The sequence below is a fragment of the Colletotrichum phormii genome (assembly GCF_030913505.1).
Source record: "Colletotrichum phormii strain CBS 102054 chromosome Unknown BDP81scaffold_25, whole genome shotgun sequence".
NCBI classification, from domain to species: domain Eukaryota; kingdom Fungi; phylum Ascomycota; class Sordariomycetes; order Glomerellales; family Glomerellaceae; genus Colletotrichum; species Colletotrichum phormii.
The window spans coordinates 313,132-336,682 of record NW_026851467.1 but is presented as its reverse complement, the minus strand read 5'-3'; the positions used below and the strand labels follow the sequence as shown (position 1 = coordinate 336,682).

At 52.4% G+C, this 23,551-nt stretch overlaps 12 protein-coding genes across 12 annotated transcripts; 8 read left to right on the top strand and 4 right to left on the bottom strand.

The window, feature by feature from the left end:
• Positions 1 to 461: 461 nt before the first annotated feature.
• Positions 462 to 2,226, top strand: BDP81DRAFT_501785 (uncharacterized protein; the record flags this gene model as incomplete). Its single annotated transcript, XM_060595542.1, has 2 exons — positions 462 to 471; positions 691 to 2,226. The coding sequence occupies 2 exons, from the start codon at positions 462 to 464 to the stop codon at positions 1,890 to 1,892; spliced, it is 1,212 nt and encodes a 403-aa protein (XP_060440201.1). The 3' UTR covers positions 1,893 to 2,226.
• On the bottom strand, positions 2,122 to 3,798 carry BDP81DRAFT_112392 (catalase-like domain-containing protein). Its single transcript, XM_060581496.1, has 3 exons — positions 3,336 to 3,798; positions 2,594 to 3,278; positions 2,122 to 2,527 (listed from the first exon to the last, which is right to left on the bottom strand). Exons 1-3 carry the CDS (start codon positions 3,672 to 3,674, stop codon positions 2,442 to 2,444), a joined length of 1,110 nt encoding a protein of 369 aa, XP_060440200.1. The 5' UTR covers positions 3,675 to 3,798; the 3' UTR covers positions 2,122 to 2,441.
• A 1,426-nt stretch (positions 3,799 to 5,224) lies between these two features.
• Positions 5,225 to 6,223, top strand: BDP81DRAFT_475129 (uncharacterized protein; the record flags this gene model as incomplete). The annotated part of the gene is made up of 3 exons (XM_060594724.1): positions 5,225 to 5,556; positions 5,630 to 6,063; positions 6,124 to 6,223. The coding sequence occupies exons 1-3, from the start codon at positions 5,434 to 5,436 to the stop codon at positions 6,221 to 6,223; spliced, it is 657 nt and encodes a 218-aa protein (XP_060440199.1). The 5' UTR covers positions 5,225 to 5,433.
• Positions 6,224 to 6,481: 258 nt separating this feature from the next.
• On the bottom strand, positions 6,482 to 8,483 carry BDP81DRAFT_453824 (coenzyme A transferase; the record flags this gene model as incomplete). Its single annotated transcript, XM_060592867.1, has 7 exons — positions 6,482 to 6,616; positions 6,669 to 7,008; positions 7,064 to 7,175; positions 7,240 to 7,544; positions 7,611 to 7,797; positions 7,848 to 8,132; positions 8,201 to 8,483. 7 exons carry the CDS (start codon positions 8,481 to 8,483, stop codon positions 6,482 to 6,484), a joined length of 1,647 nt encoding a protein of 548 aa, XP_060440198.1.
• A 547-nt stretch (positions 8,484 to 9,030) lies between these two features.
• BDP81DRAFT_475127 (major facilitator superfamily transporter) lies at positions 9,031 to 11,388 on the top strand. The gene is made up of 10 exons (XM_060594723.1): positions 9,031 to 9,297; positions 9,376 to 9,531; positions 9,632 to 9,714; positions 9,774 to 10,045; positions 10,103 to 10,230; positions 10,283 to 10,412; positions 10,469 to 10,565; positions 10,624 to 10,893; positions 10,945 to 11,029; positions 11,085 to 11,388. Exons 1-10 carry the CDS (start codon positions 9,179 to 9,181, stop codon positions 11,200 to 11,202), a joined length of 1,458 nt encoding a protein of 485 aa, XP_060440197.1. The 5' UTR covers positions 9,031 to 9,178; the 3' UTR covers positions 11,203 to 11,388.
• Positions 11,389 to 11,660: 272 nt separating this feature from the next.
• On the bottom strand, positions 11,661 to 12,622 carry BDP81DRAFT_330633 (uncharacterized protein; the record flags this gene model as incomplete). Its single annotated transcript, XM_060585425.1, has 2 exons — positions 11,661 to 12,353; positions 12,464 to 12,622. 2 exons carry the CDS (start codon positions 12,620 to 12,622, stop codon positions 11,661 to 11,663), a joined length of 852 nt encoding a protein of 283 aa, XP_060440196.1.
• A 537-nt stretch (positions 12,623 to 13,159) lies between these two features.
• On the top strand, positions 13,160 to 14,595 carry BDP81DRAFT_464760 (mitochondrial dicarboxylate transporter; the record flags this gene model as incomplete). Its single annotated transcript, XM_060594193.1, has 10 exons — positions 13,160 to 13,200; positions 13,263 to 13,294; positions 13,356 to 13,380; positions 13,440 to 13,507; positions 13,558 to 13,757; positions 13,812 to 13,971; positions 14,036 to 14,054; positions 14,133 to 14,301; positions 14,358 to 14,446; positions 14,502 to 14,595. The coding sequence occupies 10 exons, from the start codon at positions 13,160 to 13,162 to the stop codon at positions 14,593 to 14,595; spliced, it is 897 nt and encodes a 298-aa protein (XP_060440195.1).
• Positions 14,596 to 14,628: 33 nt separating this feature from the next.
• Positions 14,629 to 17,090, bottom strand: BDP81DRAFT_330715 (uncharacterized protein; the record flags this gene model as incomplete). The annotated part of the gene is made up of 3 exons (XM_060585439.1): positions 14,629 to 16,168; positions 16,222 to 16,776; positions 16,918 to 17,090. 3 exons carry the CDS (start codon positions 17,088 to 17,090, stop codon positions 14,629 to 14,631), a joined length of 2,268 nt encoding a protein of 755 aa, XP_060440194.1.
• Positions 17,091 to 17,628: 538 nt separating this feature from the next.
• BDP81DRAFT_438080 (uncharacterized protein) lies at positions 17,629 to 18,104 on the top strand. The gene has a single exon (XM_060591285.1). The coding sequence runs from the start codon at positions 17,796 to 17,798 to the stop codon at positions 18,039 to 18,041; it is 246 nt and encodes an 81-aa protein (XP_060440193.1). The 5' UTR covers positions 17,629 to 17,795; the 3' UTR covers positions 18,042 to 18,104.
• A 93-nt stretch (positions 18,105 to 18,197) lies between these two features.
• BDP81DRAFT_112311 (uncharacterized protein) lies at positions 18,198 to 18,723 on the top strand. The gene has a single exon (XM_060581495.1). The coding sequence runs from the start codon at positions 18,263 to 18,265 to the stop codon at positions 18,569 to 18,571; it is 309 nt and encodes a 102-aa protein (XP_060440192.1). The 5' UTR covers positions 18,198 to 18,262; the 3' UTR covers positions 18,572 to 18,723.
• Positions 18,608 to 21,313, top strand: BDP81DRAFT_398720 (uncharacterized protein; the record flags this gene model as incomplete). The annotated part of the gene is made up of 3 exons (XM_060588498.1): positions 18,608 to 19,500; positions 19,725 to 20,463; positions 20,531 to 21,313. The coding sequence occupies 3 exons, from the start codon at positions 18,608 to 18,610 to the stop codon at positions 21,311 to 21,313; spliced, it is 2,415 nt and encodes an 804-aa protein (XP_060440191.1).
• Positions 21,314 to 21,547: 234 nt separating this feature from the next.
• On the top strand, positions 21,548 to 23,146 carry BDP81DRAFT_398719 (uncharacterized protein; the record flags this gene model as incomplete). The annotated part of the gene is made up of 1 exon (XM_060588497.1): positions 21,548 to 23,146. One exon carries the CDS (start codon positions 21,548 to 21,550, stop codon positions 23,144 to 23,146), a length of 1,599 nt encoding a protein of 532 aa, XP_060440190.1.
• Positions 23,147 to 23,551: the final 405 nt, after the last annotated feature.

The following is a 23,551-nucleotide window of genomic DNA, read 5'->3' as shown; positions in this document are numbered from 1 at the left end:
GGTGAGCTCTCAATACTAACCCTAGCCCAAAACGGACTTCGTCAAAGCACTAAATGGTGAAGTAGTCATCGTCGCCGAAGCAGAAGCTGGAAAGAAATTTACCCACGTGCATTAGCGCAGGAGCAGAGGATAGCCCATACTTGAAGCCTAGCAATCTTTAATCAGTCTCTACACGGTGTCCAATGGCAGCTGTACACTTCTTCCAACACCGTGATGCCTTGACGGTCAAGGGTGTTGAATGAATGATGTGTTCCTTAATTTAACGCAGAGAAGGCAATGTGTCTGTCCTCGGAAGGAGACTAGCTCTCCAACGTCGTCTCATGCCGATATTGTGCTTTTACATCCAGGCCTCCTCCAATAAAAGCAGGTATGTTCACACTTCACTTTGAAAAACATTGCGTTTGTTGGGAGACACTCCAATGGGAGCTAGTGAGCTGCTAAGCATCGGCTTTGCCCCCAATATGCACACCGGTAAGCGAACGAAGCTGCGGCTTTGTCGAAGAAACCGATCCTGAATAGACTCATCAAGGTCTTTCATCTCTCCTACGGGACGAATTGATTTAAATCGGCCATGGCGACGACCATGTGCTGTAGAGTCGTTGGCAAAACGTTGCAGCAAACCGTCGATACTTTGACTGAGCAAACCAAAACACCAAACTCTGTATGCCATCTGTAGACATATCTTCCCAGAATCGTCCAAAAGCAATACTGTAATACAAGAAGAAAACACTTTCAAATCAACCGCAAGTTTTCCGGCAATCTCCATGTCAACTCCAAAGCCACCCTACAAATTCAACAAACTACTTGAGCTTGTCAAAGCCTATAACAACTTCCAGAGAACATCCGATTACTGGGAATTTGGCTACTATCTTGCCAAGAATAAGAATGCTTGGATTAAACTGGGGTTTATTCGCCCTCAAGAGGCCCAGCGTCTACAAGGCTACAAATCGCAGTTGGGGGGATATCTTTCGTTCGACACGCAACAGAAGCATATTCAACTAGACTCGATTCATGTGCAGGACTCGGCCACTGTTGTCGAGGCAATCAAAGCAATAAGAGTTATTCTTTCTCAACTTCCTAAGACAGGAGAGAAGCATGAAGGCAACTTTGGCACAGGCCTCTGGGAAGACAACGACGAGATGTGGCCGTTGTATGGTTTCGGTTTCCTAACCGGTTTCCTCTGTGGCTTGTCCCCCATCTTCGGTATCGTAACAACTGGTGTTCATCTGAACGTCTACAAGCGCGAAGGCGCCACCTTCCGCATTTGGGTCGCGCAACGTTCGGAAAAGAAAAACTTTCCTCGCATGTACGATCAGTGTGCAGCCGGGGGCTATCAGTACCAACTCACTCAGCCGAAAGCCAAGGCCAAACCCAAGCAGCCGAAAACCGAGGATTATGGCGAGTCAAACGACGTGTCTACAAAGGCCTGTATTGAACGGGAGGTTAAAGAGGAGCTAAGGCAAGGTCTACCCGAAAATTGGATCACAAGAGTTGAGGGTCCCCATGCGATTCAGTTTGCTTACATCCGGGACGATAGATCGGGGGAACACCTTGATGGTTTTCCTGAACTCGGTGTGAAGATTGCGTACGACCTCGAACTCAAATCGGGTGAGAACCCCGAATTCAAAAAACTCAACCTAAACGAAGTCTCAGGTGTCACGTCATTTCTAGTGGATGAAATCGTAAATCTCCTTCTCAAAGATCAATTCAAGCCGAACTGCGCACTCGTTATGGTTGCTTTTCTGATTCGACTTGGCTGTCTGGGGAAATACGCTTCAGCCCAAGATATAGGGGATATTGAAAAAATGCTCAGAAAACACCCAGCTGTCGATGTTCTTCCTCATTGGGAATTGAGTCAAGAGCCAAAGACATCAGGACAAAAGCGACGCTGAGGAAAAACTCCGAACAGGGCTGCTGGCGGTTATACACCTGAGCTACGAGCAGTATCTCGAGAGAGGTATTTGTGTTTCTGAAAGAAACTTACAAATGCCGGACTTTGACGATTGAGGACAAGGGCTCCGCATGTGTGCTGCTTGTAAATAGGTGGATCCCGGTATTTTGCGAAACAAACGTTTGGACGCTCGTTTGGGAGGTTGGAAGAGCGAACTCCTGCCTGGCCCTGAGTTACCGTTCTGGAGAGGCAAAGTGGGTATTTTTCTACCGGCGTTTTTGACTATTGAGAGATCGTAGGGTTTTGAACATGTTGTTTAAGGTGTCACCTCAATGCCTTGCCCGCCATGGAGGCATCGAAGTATGCGTCAAGTATTAGATAAATACACTCGCTGAAATGGAAAACAGGAAGCAGCAATTTATATTACAGCGGATGAATACTAGATGGTTCGTCGTATAAAATTTGACATTGCTCAGACATAAGTTGACATCCGACGGTGTCCTTTGGCCCGCCGCTGGTCTTTGACCTGCTCAGATGCCTGGAAAGATCTTCAATTAGGTATCTCATCGAGACTTTTGACTTGAACCTCTTTTACGCCGTTGAGCTTGCGGCGCATACTGCTGCTCGCAGCGTAGACTGAAAGTGTTAAAATCCGAAGTATCAGGGCGTTCTAACACCAGTATTGTAAGATGGACGACTTACCTGCCCGCCGAAGCCTGTTCGAGCTACCCAATGGTTGGAGACTCTTCAACCCATGCCATGGGTCAACACGAGCATAGTCTTCCCAAAATCTCTTCCTCTTGTAATCGAAACTGTCCTGTTGTGGAATCACAAGCTTGCCGACAGTCTGCCAGGGGTACTTCGACTCATCCCACACGGCACCTGAGTACTCGACAGGCTGGTCATCGATATTCTCTAACAGCTGCACTTGGAAGAGATATTCCGCATCGTGGTGCGCATGAAAATTCTGCAACCACTTTTGCAGGATGGCCTCGTCATGCTCTGGCTTCACAGTCTCGTCGTAGAGCTTCCTCTGCGTCTCGGTGGATGGAACGAGGGAGTACTTGATGACGTAGTCTCCGAACCGGTACGCTGTCTGTGAATACTGTCGCGTGGATTCAAGGTGAGTGTTTCGGACCTGGTCTCGAGCGAGTTGGAGCTGGGCGTCTTGGCGAGCGTTGAGATGTTTGTTCAATTCTTCTTTGTTGCCAGCATGCTTGAGCCGAAGCCCGATAATTTCCTTTGTCGTCTTTGCATCGGCGAGGTCAATGGCCGGGGTACTGTTGAATTCAATGTCCTGGGTTGGAGTATCCTTGCCTGCTTCAAACATTTCTCCTTTGACGTTGAACAGCTTCATGGCAAAGCCCCGGGGTTGGGGGATGCGATCCTGCAACGAGTTAGCTATGTACACTGTATTGGACGATGTAAATCAGCGAATACCCACATCAAGACCCGGGTCACCGGGCTCTGAGCTGTACCGACAGGCTGCAGGGTACTCGCCGCCGTGTTGGAATAGTTCCGTCTGCTTCAAGTGGGGAGGCAAGTCATCAGGGACGATAAACGTGCCTTTGACGATCCCTTGTGTTCTGGCATGAGTACCGCTGTACCCATGCCGTGTCGAGTTCCAAGTTCTGCGCTGTCCCTCGTTGATCATATCAGCAACGGCTTGGATGTCCTCTGCTTCGTTTGGAGGCACTTCTTCAACCCCTTTGGCGTCCCACCGCACATAGGCACGGGTGGAGAGGTCTCCGGCTGGAAGGACGCTGTTGATGATGGTAGTCATGACGTCTTGGCGTGATATCTTTTGCTGCTTGAAAGCTGTATGTTCAGGATGGAAATATCTATCAAATAGACATGTAAAATCCTGGAAATAGGAATATGCTAGGTATTAATGCTTCCAGACTTGTCATACACAGCAGCATTGCCGTTCCTCCACGCGACCAGTGTAAGTGTTGCAAGATCGCCTCATTGATATTCGGGTAGAACGTGTTGGCTCATGCTAACCCAAGCGCTATGTATCATCCGATGGCGCTACACGGCGACGGCGTCGAATACCCCGCAACAACCGCTCTGTTGTAGAAGCTTGTGAGACACTCTTCCAAATCCTGGATGCCAATCAGGGAATGCCTTTTGCAATCCTTTCATCCGGATCAACGGTCGAAGGTCTCTGGATGAGCCTGGCCATCTCTCAAATGAGAGATCACTGTCAAGGTAGTCGGTTGGCATGACGCGGTTCCTGTGTTGTCTAGGTAGGTACGTCGCAGAGAGCAGCGGGTGCACACGGCTATGATCGGGGTCAAGTCTGATCTACTTTTACGGAGTACCTTATCTTATGCTCATTCAGCTCAGTACACTGAGTGCTAGTATACGGACTAGACAATGGAAGAGAGACGATTGAGCGACGATACCAACGGACTCGGGGACGTCCAACTCTCGGAGCTGTGACGCCAATCCGCCGTGGCAATTTGGACCTTTCCCCCGGGACCAGGTCGGCCAATCGGCCCCACCCGCGCCGCGACCGGAGACGCCGAGGTCAGCTGCTGCGGCCCAACTCCACTCCCCTCAACGGCATTCCCCTGCATCTTATTCTGGGGCCACTACGCGAAGCTGGATGATGGATCTTGGCCGTGCTCCCCGGGGGCATGCAATAGCTAATGGCGTGCAGCAGCACAGCAAGTGAGTGGCTGTGGTCGCACCGCTAGAGAATGCCAGAATGAGAGTTCGTCCGATCCAGTTCTTGAAACGAGCTCAGCCGATCACAGATGTACTCGGCGAAACATGATGACCCATACCAACAAGTCGGGCCGCTAAATGTTGGTAACTGCCTTTGACGATTGCAAGATAAGTAGATAATGACAGAAACTATTATTGGTAATATCGCGATGGCTTCATGAAACTTGGAATTTCCGCGTTTGGCAAGTTGGCAATCCACGGAACACGAGCTTTTAGTCATTGATTCGCCATCAACCCCTCTACGTGTACACCCGAGGAACCGAATGCGAATTACCCAACAGCAGACAGCAGCAGACTGGATGGGGTCGCGTCATTGGTGGCTTGTCCATCAGCTCACGGCCTGTGGCTTGCAAGTTGCAGCAGGGCTGACAACCACCCCGCGCAGTGACTGCGCCACGGCGACATGACGACTGGATAGAAGCTGAGCCGAGGGGCGCGGGCAAAACGCTGGTGGTTCTATGGCTTATGGGCCATGCTCCATAGATGGATAGCGGGGGAAGAAACTTAGCTTGACTGGGAACAAGTCGGGAGAGATTCAATCCCCGTCCCGCGGTGGGCTGCTTGCGGTATGCATGTTGTGCCCGTCCCTGCTAATTTCCGCAAGCTCCGTCTGACTAGGTGATTAGCGTTCCTTCGAGACTCAGCAGTAAGCAAGTCTGACGCCTTTTTATAAAGCTTCAGCATTCCCCTCTTTCTCGGCTGTTGATCAGCTCACTCAATAATATATCAGACTTCAATCGATACTACGTCTGCTACACATCGTTACCCACCTATCTCAACTCTCAACTCACCAACCCTCAATCATCAACATGTCCGCGAACGACTACTACGGCGGCGGCGGCGGCGGCGGCCACAACCAGAACCAGGGATACGGAGGCCAGCAAGGATACAACCAGGGCGGTTACGCACCTCAGCAGCCCACCTATGCACAGGTAGGACCTTCAAGACAGTCCTCAAGTTAACGAGAAGCAACATCGAGGTCAGCAATACTAACACCTCTCAAAGGGCCAGCAACACCACGGTGGCGGCGGCTACCCTCAGCAGTCGCACTCTCCGTACCAGCAGGGCGGTGGCTACAACGCCCCTCCCCAGCAGCAGCAGCAGCAGCACGGATACGGCGGACCCCAACAACCAACCTACGCTCAGGGCAACCAACACCAGCAAAGCTACGATAACCGAGACAGCTATGCTCACAACCAGCAATTGCAATATGGCGCACCTCAGCACGGCGGACAGTCTCAGCACGGCGGACAGTCTCAATACGGCGGACAGCCTCAATACGGTGCTGGTCCCGGCGGTCCCGATCAGGATAAGGGCCTCGGTGCAACATTAGTCGGTGGCGGAGCGGCCGGATGGGCGGCGCACAAGGCCGGTGGCGGTCTCCTCGGAACCCTCGGCGGTGCAATTGCTGGCGCTGTTGGTGCAAACATGTTGGAGAAGTGAGTGACTACTGTTCAATTCGATTTTTCAAGCACACGACTAACATGAACCAACTTTAGGGCAGGGAAGAAGCATAAGAAGGAGAAGAAGGACAAGCATAAGAAGGACCCGTACCGCAAGCGCAGCGGTAGCAGCAGCTCCAGCTCCAGCAGCGACTAAGGAGGCTCTGCTTTAATTTCCTAAACACTTTTGGTGCCCAAACTTGGATGATACCCCCCCGCCCCGATTCAATCTCTGTCAAGCGCACCGGGAGAACGACTGCCGATGAATGCTTGGACTTCCACACAATAGATGTTAATGTATTATTAGCCACGAATGATAACACTTGAATTGAACAAACACAAATGAATGAATCGCTTACTGCATTGCTTTCACTATTGGTATCTTAAACACAGGCTTTACAATTACAGCACCATCTCACTCCATCGTCTTGAGATCCTTTGCGACCTCAAATGTTGCGTCCGTCTTCGACTTCACTTCTTCAATGTTAACACCGGGCGCGACCTCAGTCAGTGTCAGGCCGCCATTCTTGCGGTCGACCTCAAAGACACACTATCGTCATGTTAGCAACGAATCTCTCAATCGATCGCCACATGCCACATACCAGATCAGTAATGATCGTGCTGACAACACGAGCACCAGTCAACGGCAGACTGCAGTCCTGCACAATCTTGGAAGAGCCGTCCTTGGCAACATGCTCAGTCGCGACAACGATCTTGGTGTTGTCGGGGTTAGACACCAAGTCCATAGCACCACCCATGCCCTTAAACACCTTGCCGGGAATCATATAGTTGGCCAAGTCGCCCGTGGCGCTGACCTGCAACGCACCGAGGATAGAGACGTCGACGTGGCCGCCACGGATCATGCCAAAGGACTCGGCACTATCGAATGTTGAAGCGCCGGGGACGAGGGTGACGGTCTCCTTGCCAGCATTGACGATGTCGCTAGAGTTGGACATGTCAGCTCGCGCATCTCACTTCCTCTCAAAGGTATACTTACGCATCGACCTGGTCCTTGGTTGGGTAGGGACCCATGCCCAAGATTCCGTTCTCTGACTGAATCCAAACGTTTCGCTCGGCCGGGAGGAATGAGGGAGCAAGAGTCGGGATACCTATTATCGTCAACATCTGTCTTCAAACTTCGTGGGGCCTGAGTTTGAGCCTGAGCCTACTCACCAACGCCAAGGTTCACATAGAAACCCTCTTGCAACTCCTTTGCCGCACGTCTCGCGATGCGATTGCGCCTCGCCTGCGCGTCGTTCTTGGGCGCATTCAAGTCCTCACCCTCGCCATCCTCCGCCCTCGTCTTGAGGATCTCGATGTTCTTCTCGGCGGTCGAGGGCACGATTCGGTCCACGAAAATGCCGGGCAAGTCGACGTCGTTGGGGTCAATTGCGCCCGCCTCGACAATGTTCTCCGCTTCGACGATGGTGACTGTCGCGGCCTTGGCCATGATGGGTCCGAATGCTTTGGTGGTGTACCTGCGCGAACATACAGTCAGCAAGCTTTCTCAACGTGTCGAAGCTATTCGTGAGTGCTGCACATACCTGAACACGCAGTTTCCAGCTGTGTCTACCTTCCATGCTCTCAGGATAGCAACATCGCCAGTCAGAGCAGTCTCCATGAGATATGTCTTGCCGTTAAACTCTCTCGTTTCCCTCGTGCGACCGCGTTCCTTCACCGCACCAGAAGCATCGAGCTTAACGGGGATGTCGCCACTTTGAACCAATGAGTCTACCAAAGGGTCAGCTAAGCTCCCCATATCTCCAAAAAGAGTTACCTACGAGCTCCAGTAGGGGTAAAGAAGGCGGGAATTCCAGCACCGCCGGCACGGATCCTCTCAGCGAGCGTTCCCTGAGGGCACAGCTCAATGCCGATCTCTCCAGTGAGATACTTCTTCTCCAATGCCTTGTTGTTTCCAAGGAATGACAGGATCAGGCGGTTCACCTGGCCAGCCTTGGTGAGGACAGCCAGACCACCCTTGCCTTCTTGGCCGGCATTGTTTGAAACTGCTGTCAAGGAGTGCAGGTTCTCTGAGCCTCTGCGGTTTAGTGCACCGATGATTGTGTCTGTTGTCAAACATGTCAGGCACTTCCCAATTCTCTGGCCTTGCAAGACAGAGCATCATCGGACTTACCAGCAACACCACACAGTCCGAATCCCGAACTCAGAATAGTTGATCCGCTCTTGATGTCTGCAACAGCCTCGTCGGCGGATGCATACAGCTTTGAGCTACCTCTCTTCGTAACAGTCGCCTTCTGTGATCTGCGGACCGGTGTCGTCGTTATGCCCCGGCATGTCGCAACACCAAGGACCTTTGCGCGGGGGAAACGTTGAGGTTGCGCACACACTGCGGGCACAGCTCTGAAGGATGCGCGGACCAGCACCCGCGGGCGCAACTGGCGCGTAATGGAAGACATTTGTTCGGTCCTTTTCTGGAGGAGAGGCAGGCTTATCCACAAAACACAAAAGGGAAGGTTTCAGTCAATTGTGACGAGAGACCATAGATTAAGCACAAGTAAAAGAAAAAGGAAGGCCGATAAGTCGGGGAGCAAATCTACGTTCGGCTTAGGTGGGCGCGACCTCATCTTTTTGAACGGGTTCCTGCGCGGGACGCCTCGGCCGTTCTTTTGCACGCCGACTGCGAAGAGGTCCCTCCGCTCCCGCGGTCCAGCAGTGGCTTCGGCATGAGGGGGAAGACGCAGGCAAAGACAGGGGAGTCTCTGACGTCTTCATGGCGGGGCACCGGGAGTTGTGGGAACTCGGAGTTTCTTCTGCAGTAGCTCTCGGAGACCAAAAGTAGATTCCGAGTCAGCTTCCTGGCGTACAGTAAACAAAGGCTTGTCATTGGTCTGGACGGGATGACGGCAAAGTCAGAGAGACGATCCGGGGATGGTCTAAGATACTACCCGCCGTGGGTTCGTCCTCCCCCGCAGATTTAGGGTCTGGGGAAGACGGGCTTCAAAACGGGGGAGGGACCCCCAAGCTTTGCCCTTGCTTGGCAGATAGAAACTCAGGTCTTGTTGTTGTCTTGTCTTCGACTGTTGTTCTCGTCTTTTCAGTCTCTTCTCATAGTTTCCCAAGGTTACACTGCCAAACTTTACCCAAATTCGATATGACATCGAAGGACTTTGACATGGACCCCAAGGTTGAGCATGACGAGAGCCACCTAGAGGTTGAAGCAGAACGTCAACGGCATCTCACAAAGACTCTGCTCTTCAAAGTTGACACTAGGTGAGCGCTTTACCCAAGTCTTGAACTGTAAGTGATCATTTTGAGGGCTCACTTCAACTAACGCGCAACGATTGACAGGGTCCTACCACTCTTGGCTCTACTATTCCTCTGTTCCTTTCTCGACCGAACCAACGTCGGCAACGCAAAGATTATTGGCCTAGTAGAGGACCTTGGCATCAGTAACAACCAATACAACCAAGGCTTGGCTGTTTTCTATGCGACATACATCGCGAGGTAACATCTTTCCGTCCGTTCTCAGCTGATCTTGGCGCTGTCAACGTGCTCTCGTCCCATGTGGTTCCCCACAGTCGTCCGGTCGCTAATGCACGCCCAGCGAACTGCCAAGCAACCTCGTCTTGAAGAAGGTCTCACCGCGGATATGGCTGCCCTTTCTTACCTGTGCTTGGGGCATTGTTAGTAAGTCAAGTCTCTTAACGAAGGTGGTCCCAATGATTAAGATTGCCGACTTTATAAAGCCATGTGCCTCGGCTTCGTCCCGAGCTACGGCAGCTTCGTCGCAGTCCGAGCAATCCTGGGCTTGACTGAGGGCGGACTGCTTCCCGGTATGGTGCTGTATCTATCCGGCTTGTACACCCGTGGAGAACTTGCCCTACGCATCGGCATCTTCTATACAGCTGCATCTCTCTCGGGTGCATTTGGAGGTCTCCTCGCGAGAGGCTTGTCCGCGATTGGTCCTGCAGCCGGCCTTGAAGGCTGGAGATGGATCTTCATCATCGAGGGCATCCTTGTGAGTGTCTTGAAACCCGACCTGCCTGTTTCATCTGATTCTAACATGTAATTTAAGACCGTCGTGTGCGGGATCATTGCTGCCATCGGGTTGCCCAACAATTTGGCGACAGCGAAGATCCTTACCGAAGAAGAGCGGGTATGGGCACTGCTCAGGCTCCAAGGTCATGCTGGAGATAGATTTGAGTAAGCTGCACACTTGACGCCGAACGTCTGTTTGATACTGACTCTTTCGCAGCTCATCACGCGAAAGGGAAGAGAAGTTTCGTTGGTCCGAAGTTGGTCGTGGCGTTTTCAACCTCCAGATCTGGCTCAGCGCAACCGCATACTTTGCTATTCTGTCTGGACTGTACTCTTTTGGACTATTTGTTAGTCAATCGAAAAGCTTGAAGGTTGTGCTCGTATGGCTAACGAAAACACAAAGCTTCCAACGATCATCAGCGACATGCACATCGCTTCCAACTCCAACCAGGTCCAACTCTGGTCCGTGATCCCGTACGCGGTTGCGACCCCAGTCACAGGTAAGCAATGGCAGCATAAGACTAGACTGATCCGAATCGAAGCTAACTTCCACCATAGTTCTCGTGGCCTTCTTATCCGATCGCCTCCGTCTGCGTGGTACACTGATGCTCTTTGTCCTGCCTATCTCCATCGCGGGCTACGCAGCCATCGCCAATGTCACGGCGCCACAGACGAGATTCGCCATGACGTGCCTGATGGCTATTGGCATGTACAGCGCCGTCCCGTGCGTCTTGGTCTGGAACTCCAACAACTCAGCCGGTCACTACAAGCGCGCGACAACGTCCGCACTACAGCTTGCCATTGCCAATTGCGGTGGTTTCGTAGCCAGTAAGTTGTTGACCTGTCTCCGCCTCAGACTACGACTGACTTTGTCCGCAGCTTTCATCTACCCTAGCACTGATGGCCCGTTGTACCACAAGGGCCACACTGTCATTCTGGGCCTGCTGTGTTATGCGTGGGTGGCGTGAGTAAACCTTTCTGCAATTCATGCCTGGAGATAAAACTAACAGATTTCCCAGAACCCTTATCAATGTTCTTTGGTGCGCCAAAATTAACCGCGACAAGGCTGCCGGAAAGTATGACCAGTTCGTTGGTACAGGCGATGACCGGGAACCTCACTTCATGATGGTGCTGTAGGGATGGCCAAGTAAGAGGTGGATGCCGAGAATTGACGGACATACTAGATCTTATGGTAGAATAATATTCTCTTTCATCGAGTTACGGAGTTTCCTGCGTTCCATCAATATCTTAGACCTAGCCTTTCCAAACGCCCCGTAGACCGCCCTATGTCAATACAAGATCAATATCAGAGCAAGCGCAAACATGCGCACGTCATCAGTCAACATTTTATCTAAAGGAGTCAGAAATTTGGCGCCCTGGGTTCCAATGCATGTCGCTGTAAGGGCAACCAACATCAGTACTTGGTATCGTGACGGGTTGTGTCCGAAAGAAATCAAGCACGTTTGACGATACGATGGACTGGTGCATGGAAGTGTTGATGTGAAACAAAGCTTGGATTCATGAAGGGCTAAATGATCCGGTCCTGGAGCCCGGTAGTGTACAGCATCTCGACGAGAACCACAGGTCCCCGCGACCTACAACTTGGACTCGCGTCCTGGAGCGAAGTTTGACCTCGCAGCTCCGCCAATGGCCTCCGTGATGGTATCGACTGACTTCAAAATCCACTCGCTGCCCTCGTCGCTAGCAAGCCACTCCGCGCCCTGGATGTCCTCCTGGTTGTCCGACTTGTGTGTGCCGTCCTCAAGTCCCTTCCTCAAGCCAAAGACGTGCGACAGAACCTGCGGGCCAACACCGGTTTGTGCTCGCAAGCATGAAATAGCAATCATCGAAGTCAGCACTCTCCCGACGCTGGCCAGACCTCCCCGCTCCTTGGGTTCCGATAGCAAGCCAGCATAGTGGCTGTGGAGAATGTGCACTGGAAGATCCGGGTGCGATTGCGCCAGCTTCTCGTAGAGCTTGACCTCGAAGGGCGCATAGATCGAGTCCCAGAGTCCCTGACCGCGAACCGTGATGGCGTCAATATTCTGCGCGTTTGGTGTCCGCGTCGGCTTCGTCTCCAGTTGTGCCGTAACGTCATTGGGGAGGCTCGCGTAGAAGGCGTTGAGGCAGTTGATAGTGCGGGGGATGCCGTTGAAGCTGATGCACTTAAGGCCGATCTCTCGGATGAACTCAGCCGTCTCGCGCTTGTCGGGACGACCGGAGGAGGAAGCGACGCTGTAGAGGGACTCTAGAGATTCGGGGGAGTTGAGTGTGAAGGTTGCTGCGGCCTAAGATGTACCGAGGTTAATGACGGAGCCCGTACCACTGTCTCAACAACTCAATTGTAGTCAATTGAGCAACACAATGGAAGCTGCGAAGTCACAAAGCAACGGCGTACCGAAATTGTTAGCCACGGCTTTGCGCCGACATTCTTCGACGCCGCATCCTTAGCGATGGCCTGGTAGACCTCGCGAATATGCGACGGCGCAGCCGTCTGGCCGGGGCGGGCAAACGGCGCGTTGATAAGTGCCTTGAGCGACGGTGAGAGCTTCGACATGGTTTCCTCTGGTTTTCGATCACTGTGGGAACTCTTCTGCTTCAGTTCTTTCTCTGCGGGCGCATCATCCATCGGACCAGGAGGCGTGCGTTCAAGCAAGATGGTGGGATGCAGAAGTGGTTTTGTTTCCCCGATTGAACGAGACCGGAGGGGTTCCGCAAGTCGGAAGACAAAAGAAGGTCCCTCGGCCGTGCGTCTCGGACTCAAAAAGAAGTGCCGATGCGACGAGTCCCATGTGACATCAGCGTGGTGAAACTGGAGCTCGACTATTTCAACATTGCGCCGAGCGGCCGAGAGCTCGCCGGCTCTACATTTGGAGTCCGAGGGATTGTGGGAAGAGAACGAGACCAGCGCGTATCAACGGACAGCGGGCGGATAAGCTCAGACAAGGGATCGATGGTAACAATGCCGCATTACTTATCAAAAGAGCATGTCCACAGATCGAGCTTCTGAAAATGGATGTTGAGAAGTCCCTTTGGCACTTTGGCACTTGGTTGCATGTAGCATTGCATATACCCACAGCAACATCAGCACACGATGTCCGGCACTAGCAAGCAGAAGGAGCCTTTCTGGCTCGGGTGAGTAACACGATTCCAGGTCGAAATTAGAGGTTGCACTTTGAGCTGACTGATGGTCGCAGAGGTGCTGCAGCCTCAATGGCAGTCTGTTTCAGTACGTTCGCCTTCGAGCGGCACTACAGTATTCAGTCTGGCTACTAATCACGCGAATGTAGCACATCCTTTGGACCAAACGAAATAGTAGGTCGAGAGCATTCCTCGAGTTATAGACTGCGCAGATCGGATACTAATTTGAGTAGTCGAATACAGGTTCTCAAGTCAAGAGAGTCTATGTTTCGAGCAATGTACCGTTTCGCAGCCAGAGATGGTGAGAGGCAGAAATCAAATTTTGGCGTCGTCGTCACTTACACTGGCCAGGCTTCTTTTCATTATGGTCTGGACTGTCAGCGTCCATCTTCCGACAAACCACATATTCCACCGCCCGGTTCGGTCTCTACAACTACTTTGCGCAACAGGCTAAGCAATGGACGGGCCAAGAGAAGTTGACTACGGCGATGACGATATCGTGTGCTGGGTTGGCCGGAGGCATGGCGGGACTTGTCGGAAATCCTGCTGAGGTACTACTACTGGCATTACTCCATAGTGCATCGCATCCGCTGACAGAAACTTAGGTTGTTCTCGTCCGTATGTGCGCTGACGGAGCAAAGAGTGTTGGCGAACGATTCGCATATTCAAATGCTGTCGAGGGCCTCTACAGGATAGGTCGCGAAGAGGGTGTTGGGGCATTCACCCGAGGCATCTCTGCCAACGTGGTGCGCAGTATCCTCATGAGTAAGTCAAGCACAAATCTCGGAAACGACTGACATGTTTAATTGAAGCTGATATCAAATGATAGACGTGGGACAAATCGCCACGTAAGTGCCAAAGGAGTGGACATCCACGAGTGAGGGACTGCAGAAATCAAGGAAAACTAATGTGAAAGCACGAAACAGATACTCGACAGCGAAACGCATCCTCCTGCAAAATGAAATGAAGGACGATATCAAAACACATGCCGTAGCATCCCTCTTTGCTGGGACTGCGGCGACAACGATTTGCGCGCCAGCCGATGTCCTCAAGAGCAGGATTCAGAGTGCTGTTGCGAGCGGCCCAGGCGCAAACGTGAGTAGAGAGTTTCAGTTCCAGTCCATCGAAGGCATTTGACTAATCGAACATAGTCTTTACTTCGTATTGTGCAAACGGGTCTGAGGGAAGAAGGTGCAATCTTCTTGATGAAGGGATGGACCCCAGCGTGGTTGAGATTGACGTAAGTCGCATCCATAAGGAAATGTTAATGATGTTGCTGATGTCGTGTACTGCAGGCCGAATACTGTCCTGACTTTTGTGTTTATGGAACAGCTACGAAAACTGACGCAGTGGCAGTTCGCCGCCCCGGTCGAAACCATGAAGGCATGATGTGCGCAATATGGTGAACCAAAGGGTGTTCCTCTAGAACCCAAATTCTGTCAGGTTAGGCCAGCTTAACCAGTCAAAGTTATTCATGTCATCCCAGGATAAGCCCGCGAATGAGGGATCAAACTCGTTGCCTGGCTGGTTGAGAACTTCGGCAATCTGATCGTCAGACATGGCAGAGAACTGCAAAGTCCCGGGCCATAGCTGCGACTCCATATAGGGTGGCTGCGAGACTGGTGGTCCCATGTTGACGGGAGGCGAGGCTGCAACGGCTGATGAGGGCGTTTCGAGCGGACCGCTGCGAGGGATAGTTGGGTCGGGATGCATACTCGTCTGAGGCTGGCCATCCATGGCCGTGGCCGCCTTTTTGACGATATGTCTGAGATATTTTCCGTACAGTGTGGACAAGCCATTTCTGTGCTTCGTAGCAGAGCCAATACGTTCCAAGACATCTGCCGTTTCTTCAATGAGGTTTCGAATGCTAGGCGCCAAGTTCGAGCTGCCTGTGGCGTAGGCGCTCAGAGTCAGCGCGAAACAGGCTGCAAACGAGACCATGATTGTCGTGTTGTTCGGGATCGACTGGAGCTGCGACTCTCCTTGGATCGCTGCTCGCATGACCGTCACAGCAGACGATAGCCCGGCCGTGCGGAAGAATTGTCGGACTTCCATCGGGGCGGTCGGGTGGTTGATGACGCCTCCGTACGTCGAGAGCCGCGTGTGGGTGACGAGAATCTCAACGTACGGAGGCAATCGGCGTTGGGGGCCTGTGCCAATGGCATAGCCCCATTCGGTCAGCCATTGATCGAAGAATCTTTCAATGGCACTCTGAATAGACTGGGCGATGAGACCGCCGTCGGTGGATATTCCCTGCGACCCGTCGCAAAGCGCGCGGACAGTGTTGAGTAGTCCGTCGAGGTCTCGGCGAAGAACGGCCATCGAGACTAGATGACCATCCATGGGGTCAGCAATGCTGGACCGATGCCATTGGTCGCAGTCTTTGATGACCCGGGTGATGGGTACTGTATAGGGCCGGCCGCGAGCGAGAGACATGCCTCGTTCGAGAACGAAGAGTGCGATCCAGCAGCGCTCGCGGCGACGAAGGAGACGTTGTCCGAGATCAGAGGTATGTTCTATGTGGCTGAAGCCGTCCATGGCCAGCGCAGTCCGAGGATCAATACAGTCTCCACGGGACAATGCCATGTTGAAGCCGGAACCGACAACTTCCATTGGGATGAGGAGCTTATTCAAGGACAGATCAATGGCGATAGTGGCAGCCATGTTGACATACCAGCAAGTCTCATCATCAGTGCTATGCTGGCCAGGAAACATCCACGGAACGTTGACCATGAATGCAAGCACAATCTCGACAGACTTGTGTCGGTTCGCGATAACTCTATGTGCGAGGGTCTTGCAATGGTTTGACAGTCTCTTGGACAAGGCACCAGCGGACGGAAGGAACAGGGCCGATGCGGCCATGATAGAGGTGCACAGGAAGGCAGAGCGCGAACGGGTGAAGGATGGAGTGTAGATCTTGGGATCAAGCCCCCATCGGGTGTGGGCAAGCTTGCCATGGAAGCTAAATGGTGAGCTTGACAAGGCTCTCATCGACGGTGGAGGCATGTCACTTACAAAGCAAATAGTGATTCTGCCTCTTCTTCGGTTACAAGACCCATAGTGATGGGATCTATGTCATCGCCGACATCGAAGTTGACGCGAACAGAGGTGAAGAAGGATCGGATCTCCAAGTCCCCGTCGGGTTGTTCGACCTGCTTCTTGCGACCGGCGCGGGGACCTGGCTGCTTTGGCGACAGGCCGCTGATGGGCTTGGGCGAAAGTTGTAGGTTCGAGGCGCGCGCCAGGAGTTGAAGTGGGTTTTCGGCATCGTCGATTGCCAGGCTCTCCTCATTGTGATGATGCAAACTCATATAAGTGTTGCTGTCTGGGGTGTTATCCAGGTCATCATCATCGTCAGATGAGAGGTCGGGTTGGTTGGGGCTGTTGAAATGCGATGAACCCCGCCTTAAGTGAGAGGAGGCGGTAGTTGACCGAGCATTTCGAGAGCCCTCCAGGAGCGCCTGGAGACTGCCGATGGCCTTGTCATCTTCCGAGTTGTGTTCACCGGTTCTGGCTCTTTTGATGGCCTGCTCTATCTGATATAGAGCTTTATCTAGGCCCTTTCGCTTGCTATTACACGTCCGACCAATGGTCAATACGACATCAGAGAGTGGAGGGGGAGTTGCGGTGCAACTCGGAGGGGTTGTCTCGGCCATGGGGGGCCATCTGGTCTCAACACCATTAGACGGGGGCGGAGCTGGGGGCCCTTACTTCTTGATTCCCTTCTGTCTTCCGGCGTGGAACGTAGGTCGTATGCACTCAGTGTCGAGCTGAATGCACCTCTTGCATTTGTTCTCATGCGGAGAATAGTCGCACTTGATCTTGCTTCGGCGGCAGACCAGACAGGCGGCCTGCTTTGGACGTAGCGATTGAGGATCCTCCATCCAGGTGAGGGGAAGGTGAGAGGAGCCCGGGTGCACTTTGGCGATCTCGGTGAAGAGCTAAAGTGCTCTGGACGGACAGCAGCAAGCGATAAACTTTGAATCAGAGGAACACGCGTTATTTCTCGACGGAGTGACTTTTGGGGCTGGGGTCGAGATGAGATCCAATATCAAAGCGGCCTGGTCTGATGACTTTTTGACGATACAAACACGCTACCCCTAGAGCAGACAGCTCTGCTGAAGATGGAAGTGCTAAAACATTGGAACTTGCGAATCACTGACAAGAAGTCTACTTAATTGAAGGGTCCCCGCCAAGCACCAGCCATCAGGGAGGAGGGAAGCTCGTCCTGTGACTCGCGTGAAGCCGGAATCATTGGGGAAAGTTGAATGAGGGCACGAATCAGCATGCAGCTATGGACCCGTCTGCCGACTTGAAGGAGCTTAGTCATTCCCTCATCTCTCTTGGCAATTCAAAGAGAGATTACATAATGTCCAAAGTCGAAGTCGAAGTCGAAAGCTGTCTGATCTTCAGGGAGCTGGTGCTGCTGCTGCTGATGCCAAGGACACTGCGTAATACTTGGCTTGGCCACACTTTGCCCTCAATACCAACAAGAGCACTTGAATCACTCACTGTCGATCACCAACCTCTCGACACCTCTCGAATCCTCTTAGAGCTCTAGAGCAATTGTGAGTAAACAGGCAGAAGCAATGCCACAGCTACGCCTCCGCAAACAACCGGGGCCAGCCCAATCAAGGCCAAAGTCCCTAGATTCACAATCACCAACATGTCCCATCGTCCCATCAGCCCGCATCAGGAGTAGCTTGGGGGATCAACCACTGCTTGATGCCTTGCCGTATCGATACGGCCCATCAAGTTCACGGCAAAGCGGCCTCGGCTATGAGGCCAAATTCGGCCTCAATCTCACTTGTTCGAACCAACGCGAGGATCAGTAAATACTTAAGTACGGGACTTTAGTTTAGGTAGATCCATACTCGAAGAAAACCTTTCTCAAGCTGAAGTTCCAATATGATTTAAGCTCTGTTCCCCCCTCAACCCCGCCACCATGACACCTTGGCTTGGTGCTAAGCTCTCACCGCAGCGATTCTCAAGGATTGCCACAACCATCTGTCACTTACATACGACAGCAACAGCCCGAATTGTTCATAGATCGAAAATGATGGCAGACTCAGCGTCCATCAGGCATACTACTCTTCGGAATGGCACTCCGAAGGAGGTTGCCGAATACCTCAAAGAGCTTCGAGCCAACGTCGCCGATCCGACATCCATCACATTCAACCTGCATGATGCAGTCGTGCGAGGTTCCATCCCGCACAGCATCTTCTCAATCTGGATCCCTATATCCGACGATGCGAAGTCGATCATAGCATCGCTCAGTCAGTCGGGGAGCACGCACGAAAGACATGCGGCCATCCGGGTATTCCTCAAGGCCATGCGATCAGAGGAAACGATGACTCCCGTATGAGATGCCGCAAGTGGTGCTCAAGGGGTTGCAGCAAAAATGAGTGGTCTCAGCGTCAGGGAGGTCAAAATGCTATGCAACGGCCTCACCAGTACAGCTTCCCTCCCACGTGGACGATCGCAGAGACACGCAAAATTGACAGAATTGGTCGCCATCCTCGGCACCGGAATGCCGATTTCCAAAGAAAATCCAGATGCAAGGCCGCTATTATCTCATTACAGGAGAATCCTGCCGGCCTGCACGATCGATCGAGTAGCCGAGCATGAAGGGACATCGCCCAAATGGACAGCAAGACAACGTTCTAACTTACTTCGCAACCACCCAACATTCTACGAAGCCAAGTTCCTGGACTCCATCTTTTCGAACAAAGAATCTCCTACTGCCAAATTCGATGCCGACACGTGGACACAGCTCATCAATAACAACTTTAGCTTCGCCAAGGAGGTGCTCCTCAAATTTCTCGACGCCGGCGATGAGCTGCCCGTCACGCCAGACGTGCTCATCAATCAGATTGCTTTGCCCCTGGCAAGACGATTGCGACGACGTAGAACAGCCACTCAGCAGCATTTCCCGTTCGAAATCCTTGAGCTTCTCGTCCGGCTCATCAGCAGGCATTCCGATCTCCAGAGGATGCTGGATGATAGCCTTGTTGGTATCATGTTCCATGTCATCAAGTTCTGGGAGCATACCCGTTCGACGCGGCCGCAGGTTGAGCAGCACTTGATCGAGCTTTTGAGGCTTACGCCGGAGACAGGGTGGCAATCGGCAAAACAGATCGTTCCGCATCTATGTGCTGTCAAGCCGGCCGTATCCTATCGATTATTTCGACGTATGCTCCGACATCTACCTGCCTTCGAATTCGACATCGACGACGCTATGGTCAACGAAAACAGCTCTCTCTCGAAGATCAAGGGACCATGGCCAGCAAGATTGTTCGTCAAAACGCTCGGATGCGATGATCGGCTTGCGTCCCTCCGCGCTTGATGACTGCTTTCCCTGACGGACGTTTCCTAAAGTCTTCGTGCGAGCCCACGGAGAGTTCAGTCTTTGAACATGATCAAGACTTTTCCTCGGTCAACGGTGACGCATTAGTACTCGAAGCGTTTCTTTTGCGGAGTTTACCGGCTCCAGGCCTCCCGGATACACTTCTTGACAGCAAAATAGACGTAGATCTGGAGAGACGCAGAAGAAAGGCATCATCAAGCCGCGATTGGGAAAGCAGAGCCTTTTGGGCTCGGTCAACACTCAACCTCGCCATCGCGGCGGGCTCATTGGACCTCTACGCAGAGAACCTGCTTTGGGCGAGACGCTTCAACAAAGACGTGTTTACAGTGAGGGATCTTTACTCCGAGCGGGCCATGAAGACTGCCGAGGGCTTAGACTTACTCAGCGGAATTGAAGTGGCTTCTCATGCCGGCAAGCCATATTTCGATGCCGCGAAGTCTGTCCGGTCTGCGAACAAGATCATTATGCAGCTGCTGGAAACCGCATCAATGTCCCTTCGAGAACCTAGCTTTCAGGCTTACGACTGGCAAGCCGTCGTTCAATTGCCTGCAGCTGTGGTTCAAAGACGTTTGCGACTAGTCAATAAGTTCCAAGATGCTCGAAAGCTGACCGATGCTGAGATCTATGAGATCGTTTGGCAGCCAACTTTGGACTTCTTGGTTGAAGTAGAGACTCTCGTGCTTCATCCCAGCCATCACGAGCTCTACACTGACGGAACAGATGGGCTGTACCCCGTGGGGGACTGTTTTGAAGCACGCGACAAGCGGTCTCACGCCTACAAGTTCGTGGACAGGCTAGCCAAGGCACGCGACGAGTTATGGCAAAAGCATCGCCCTCGGCGTTTTCCATCGGTCCTTACTTGGGGCGAACCCTGGCCGAAAGGGTTGCCGGTACAGTCCCTCTTACCGGACAAATTCTTAGGCCTGCAGAACATCGATGCTATGCCTTACGTCCTAGAGGGTCGAAAAGGTTGTCTTCGGAGATCCCAAGGACAAAGAGTCTGGGGAAGCCATAGGTCGGTTTGTGGACGAATACAGCTTTGCCTTGAAATCATACGTCGACGGAGGGGAAGAAAGCTCTCGGCAAGAAGAGCGCACTCGTAAAGCCTGGCGTCATGCAGTCGACAGCCTCAGCGGAGCGAGAATGACGAAGATTGAAGCTCCACGGCTCTGGAAACAACGTTTTGAGTCCGCGGGCGTCTCATTGCCCATGGACATCAAAGCAGAATTCCCGCGACGAACCGAGCCTTCGCTTCCCAAAGCCGAGGATCCAGAAAAGCCAACAGAATGGAATCCAGATCCCAGTCACACGGAGTTTGAAGAGCTAGGTAGCAAGAAAATCCCGGTGGCGATCTTGGACGAGATGATGAGATGTGCCGACATTGGCTTGGGTGATGATTCGGCTTGGATGACGTCTATTTGGACAGATGCAAAGGAAGTTCCGCCCATGGATGGCCCCAATTTCTGGGACGCAAGCCAATTCTCACAGCCTCTTCCCGGGAAAAGTGTAGATGCATACTTCGCATCCCTTCTCCTCGCTCTCAACGCCATTCATGGCTCCGACAGCTCAGTCTTGAAGCACCCATTTCCATCAAAGGTCGATGTTCGATATCCGGCAATTTACCTGGATCAGGACTTTCTTGAGACCGTTGACGAAGCCTTTCGACGCGGCAACGAGGCCTGGGTAGAGCACATCATCAAGTCTGGCCCGCCAGCACTGCTTGTACGGGTTGTGCAATAAATCCTCCAGAACGTAGCTGCCAACGAGAAATCAGAGTCTCCAACGCATGCTCGCATTCAACTGGCTATGAAATTTATCAAAGTGCTAGCGTACAGCGACCAGCCCTCTCTGGCCTTCCCCCTCATTAGAGACGTTGTTCTCAACAGACCAGGCGATAGCGCCTGGCACTGACAACTACTTACCACAGGATTCTTCAACGCCATCCCTCCAAAAGAGGCGAAAAAGCTTCTCTCCATGATCTCGCTCGGCATGCAGGAGAAGCTTGGGGAACAGCATGTCAGATACAAGAAGGCCAAGGAGGAGGGTGGTGAGCTAGCAGCCCAGTCTTCACCCGCCGTCAAAGTTACAACGGTCAAGAGGCTCGCAAAGCTTCTGAGCAATGCGCCGTTCCTAGATATCACATCAGCTGTTGATATTCTCTCCGGTCTTCTGACCAAAGCTCAGCACATTGACATTCGGGTGGCTATCATTCAGACCATGTTCGACACCCTGGAGGCTGAGACAGCTTCGTCCGATGTGAAGAACCGGATTCTCATGGTCATTGAGGACCTCGCTGTGCCACTCGCAGCATCTCTCGATGAGCTGCGTCCGATGACAGAAGTTGATTGGAATCAAGCAGAAGCTGATGGTGAGCTGCCCGAAGTGGTCAAGGCAAATGATAGAACTGCAGCTCCAATCAGGTTTCTGTTCTATCATCTGGATACGAAGCTCCGGAACGACCCTGTTTCTCAAGCAAAGCTGGCCGGTATCACAGATCGATTGATATTGCAGTCCGCAGAGAACAACAGATGGTGGCTGGAGCTGTTTCTCAGGAAGAACGGGTTCTCGTTGCCTCCCGGAGAGAGCCTTCCACTCTCGCCAGTCGATCCCGCCATGCTCAAGATCTTCCCAAGAACTCGGGTGTATTTCTCGCGACCAATGCTTGAGATGCTAAGCCGATATGCTCTCGCTAATGTTCAACCTTCTCCCGTCATGGCAGCCATCACAAAGAAGATCGAGAGCAATCCTACCCTGGAAGATTCGAATGCAGGAAAACACTGGTTGCTGCTCTTTGGCAGAAATGAGCGACAGATGGTCCAGCATGGCTGGACAGACTGTCTGAAGCATATGCATCTACCCCACATGAGCAAAGAAGTCGCTGACCCGAGCGACCGCATCACCGTCGACATGCTCCAACGTTTCGCGGAAGACTTTGCACACAGGCTTATCAGCCATGTGAACCCTTCTTATGTTGAATCGCTGTTCGAAAATTTGTCTGCTACGATGATGAGGGAGAACAATTCCGAGGCGTTGAAGAGCTGGCAATCGACAACGCAGCCCGTGCTACGGTCGATCATCGCGAGAGTCAAGGAGTTACGCACTCCTTCGGGGCAGCGCGACCCGATGCGAGAGCCCAAGGCTCTGCCAGACACATTCCGCCTAAAGGTGGCGATGTTGGCCGTCCCTCCTGGGGGTGCTGACATGGATGCTTTGTTTGCCAAAGAGATTTCGGCATTGATTGACGAGTTGGCAAACGAACATGCCCTCTACCACAACCACTGGGTACATCTGAAGGACCAGCTGGGACGTGAGTTTCCCAATTGGAAGCCACGCCTTGTTTACCTCGCCATCATTCTGGGCGATCTCTCAAACGTGAATATCGAAAGCCCCACGCTGGCAGATTACATGCGAGTCGAAATGGCCAGGGATTTCACGAAGCGGGCTGATGATACCAAGGTCAGAAATGACGCCAATAAGTTGAAGGAGATCCTGCGCACTTGGAAAGAGTCCCCTGTCGAAAAGTTCAGAAGTGACCTGAGGGATATTATCGCATTTAAGCCATCATATAAGTGAGGGCTCCGGCGAGGATTAGACCACATTAAACGTCCGCAACCCCATTTGTATCATTCCAGACTTTACTTCTTTCAAGCCTGTACATTATAGTTCGACAGAATCGAAACTCCGCACCTTACTATCTCTCGGCTCTTAAGTACCTGTAATCATCATCGGCACAGGTAAGGGGCCACGCCGACTGATCGAGCCCAGCATGAACATCCCTTCGGCACTGCGGATACGCCTGACAATTTTCAACGTGGTTTACTATAATTCCCCTCCTGTTCCTCGACGAGATGAGTAGCGAGGCCTGGCCCCCTCGCCAAATTCCCGTGATGGTGCTAGACCCGGTGTTTGTAACCCGTTATCGGTTAGTAGTGCTGATGAGGCCTGCAAACAAATCCTTCATGGGCATTCTCGACCATT

What these genes read in the sequence shown, in the direction of transcription:
- BDP81DRAFT_438080 (XM_060591285.1), top strand. Translation starts at nt 17,796, where the DNA reads ATGCCACAGCTACGCCTCCGCAAACAACCGGGGCCAGCCCAATCAAGG.
- BDP81DRAFT_112392 (XM_060581496.1), bottom strand. Translation starts at nt 3,674, where the DNA reads ATGACTACCATCATCAACAGCGTCCTTCCAGCCGGAGACCTCTCCACC. An exon ending in CCGGTGACCCGGGTCTTGAT is followed by an intron (nt 3,279 to 3,335) that starts GTGGGTATTCGC and finishes AACTCGTTGCAG; the next exon opens with GATCGCATCCCCCAACCCCG. An exon ending in GAACAGGCTTCGGCGGGCAG is followed by an intron (nt 2,528 to 2,593) that starts GTAAGTCGTCCA and finishes TAACACTTTCAG; the next exon opens with TCTACGCTGCGAGCAGCAGT.
- BDP81DRAFT_475127 (XM_060594723.1), top strand. Translation starts at nt 9,179, where the DNA reads ATGACATCGAAGGACTTTGACATGGACCCCAAGGTTGAGCATGACGAG. An exon ending in TATGCGACATACATCGCGAG is followed by an intron (nt 9,532 to 9,631) that starts GTAACATCTTTC and finishes ATGCACGCCCAG; the next exon opens with CGAACTGCCAAGCAACCTCG. An exon ending in CTGTGCTTGGGGCATTGTTA is followed by an intron (nt 9,715 to 9,773) that starts GTAAGTCAAGTC and finishes GACTTTATAAAG; the next exon opens with CCATGTGCCTCGGCTTCGTC.
- BDP81DRAFT_112311 (XM_060581495.1), top strand. Translation starts at nt 18,263, where the DNA reads ATGATGGCAGACTCAGCGTCCATCAGGCATACTACTCTTCGGAATGGC.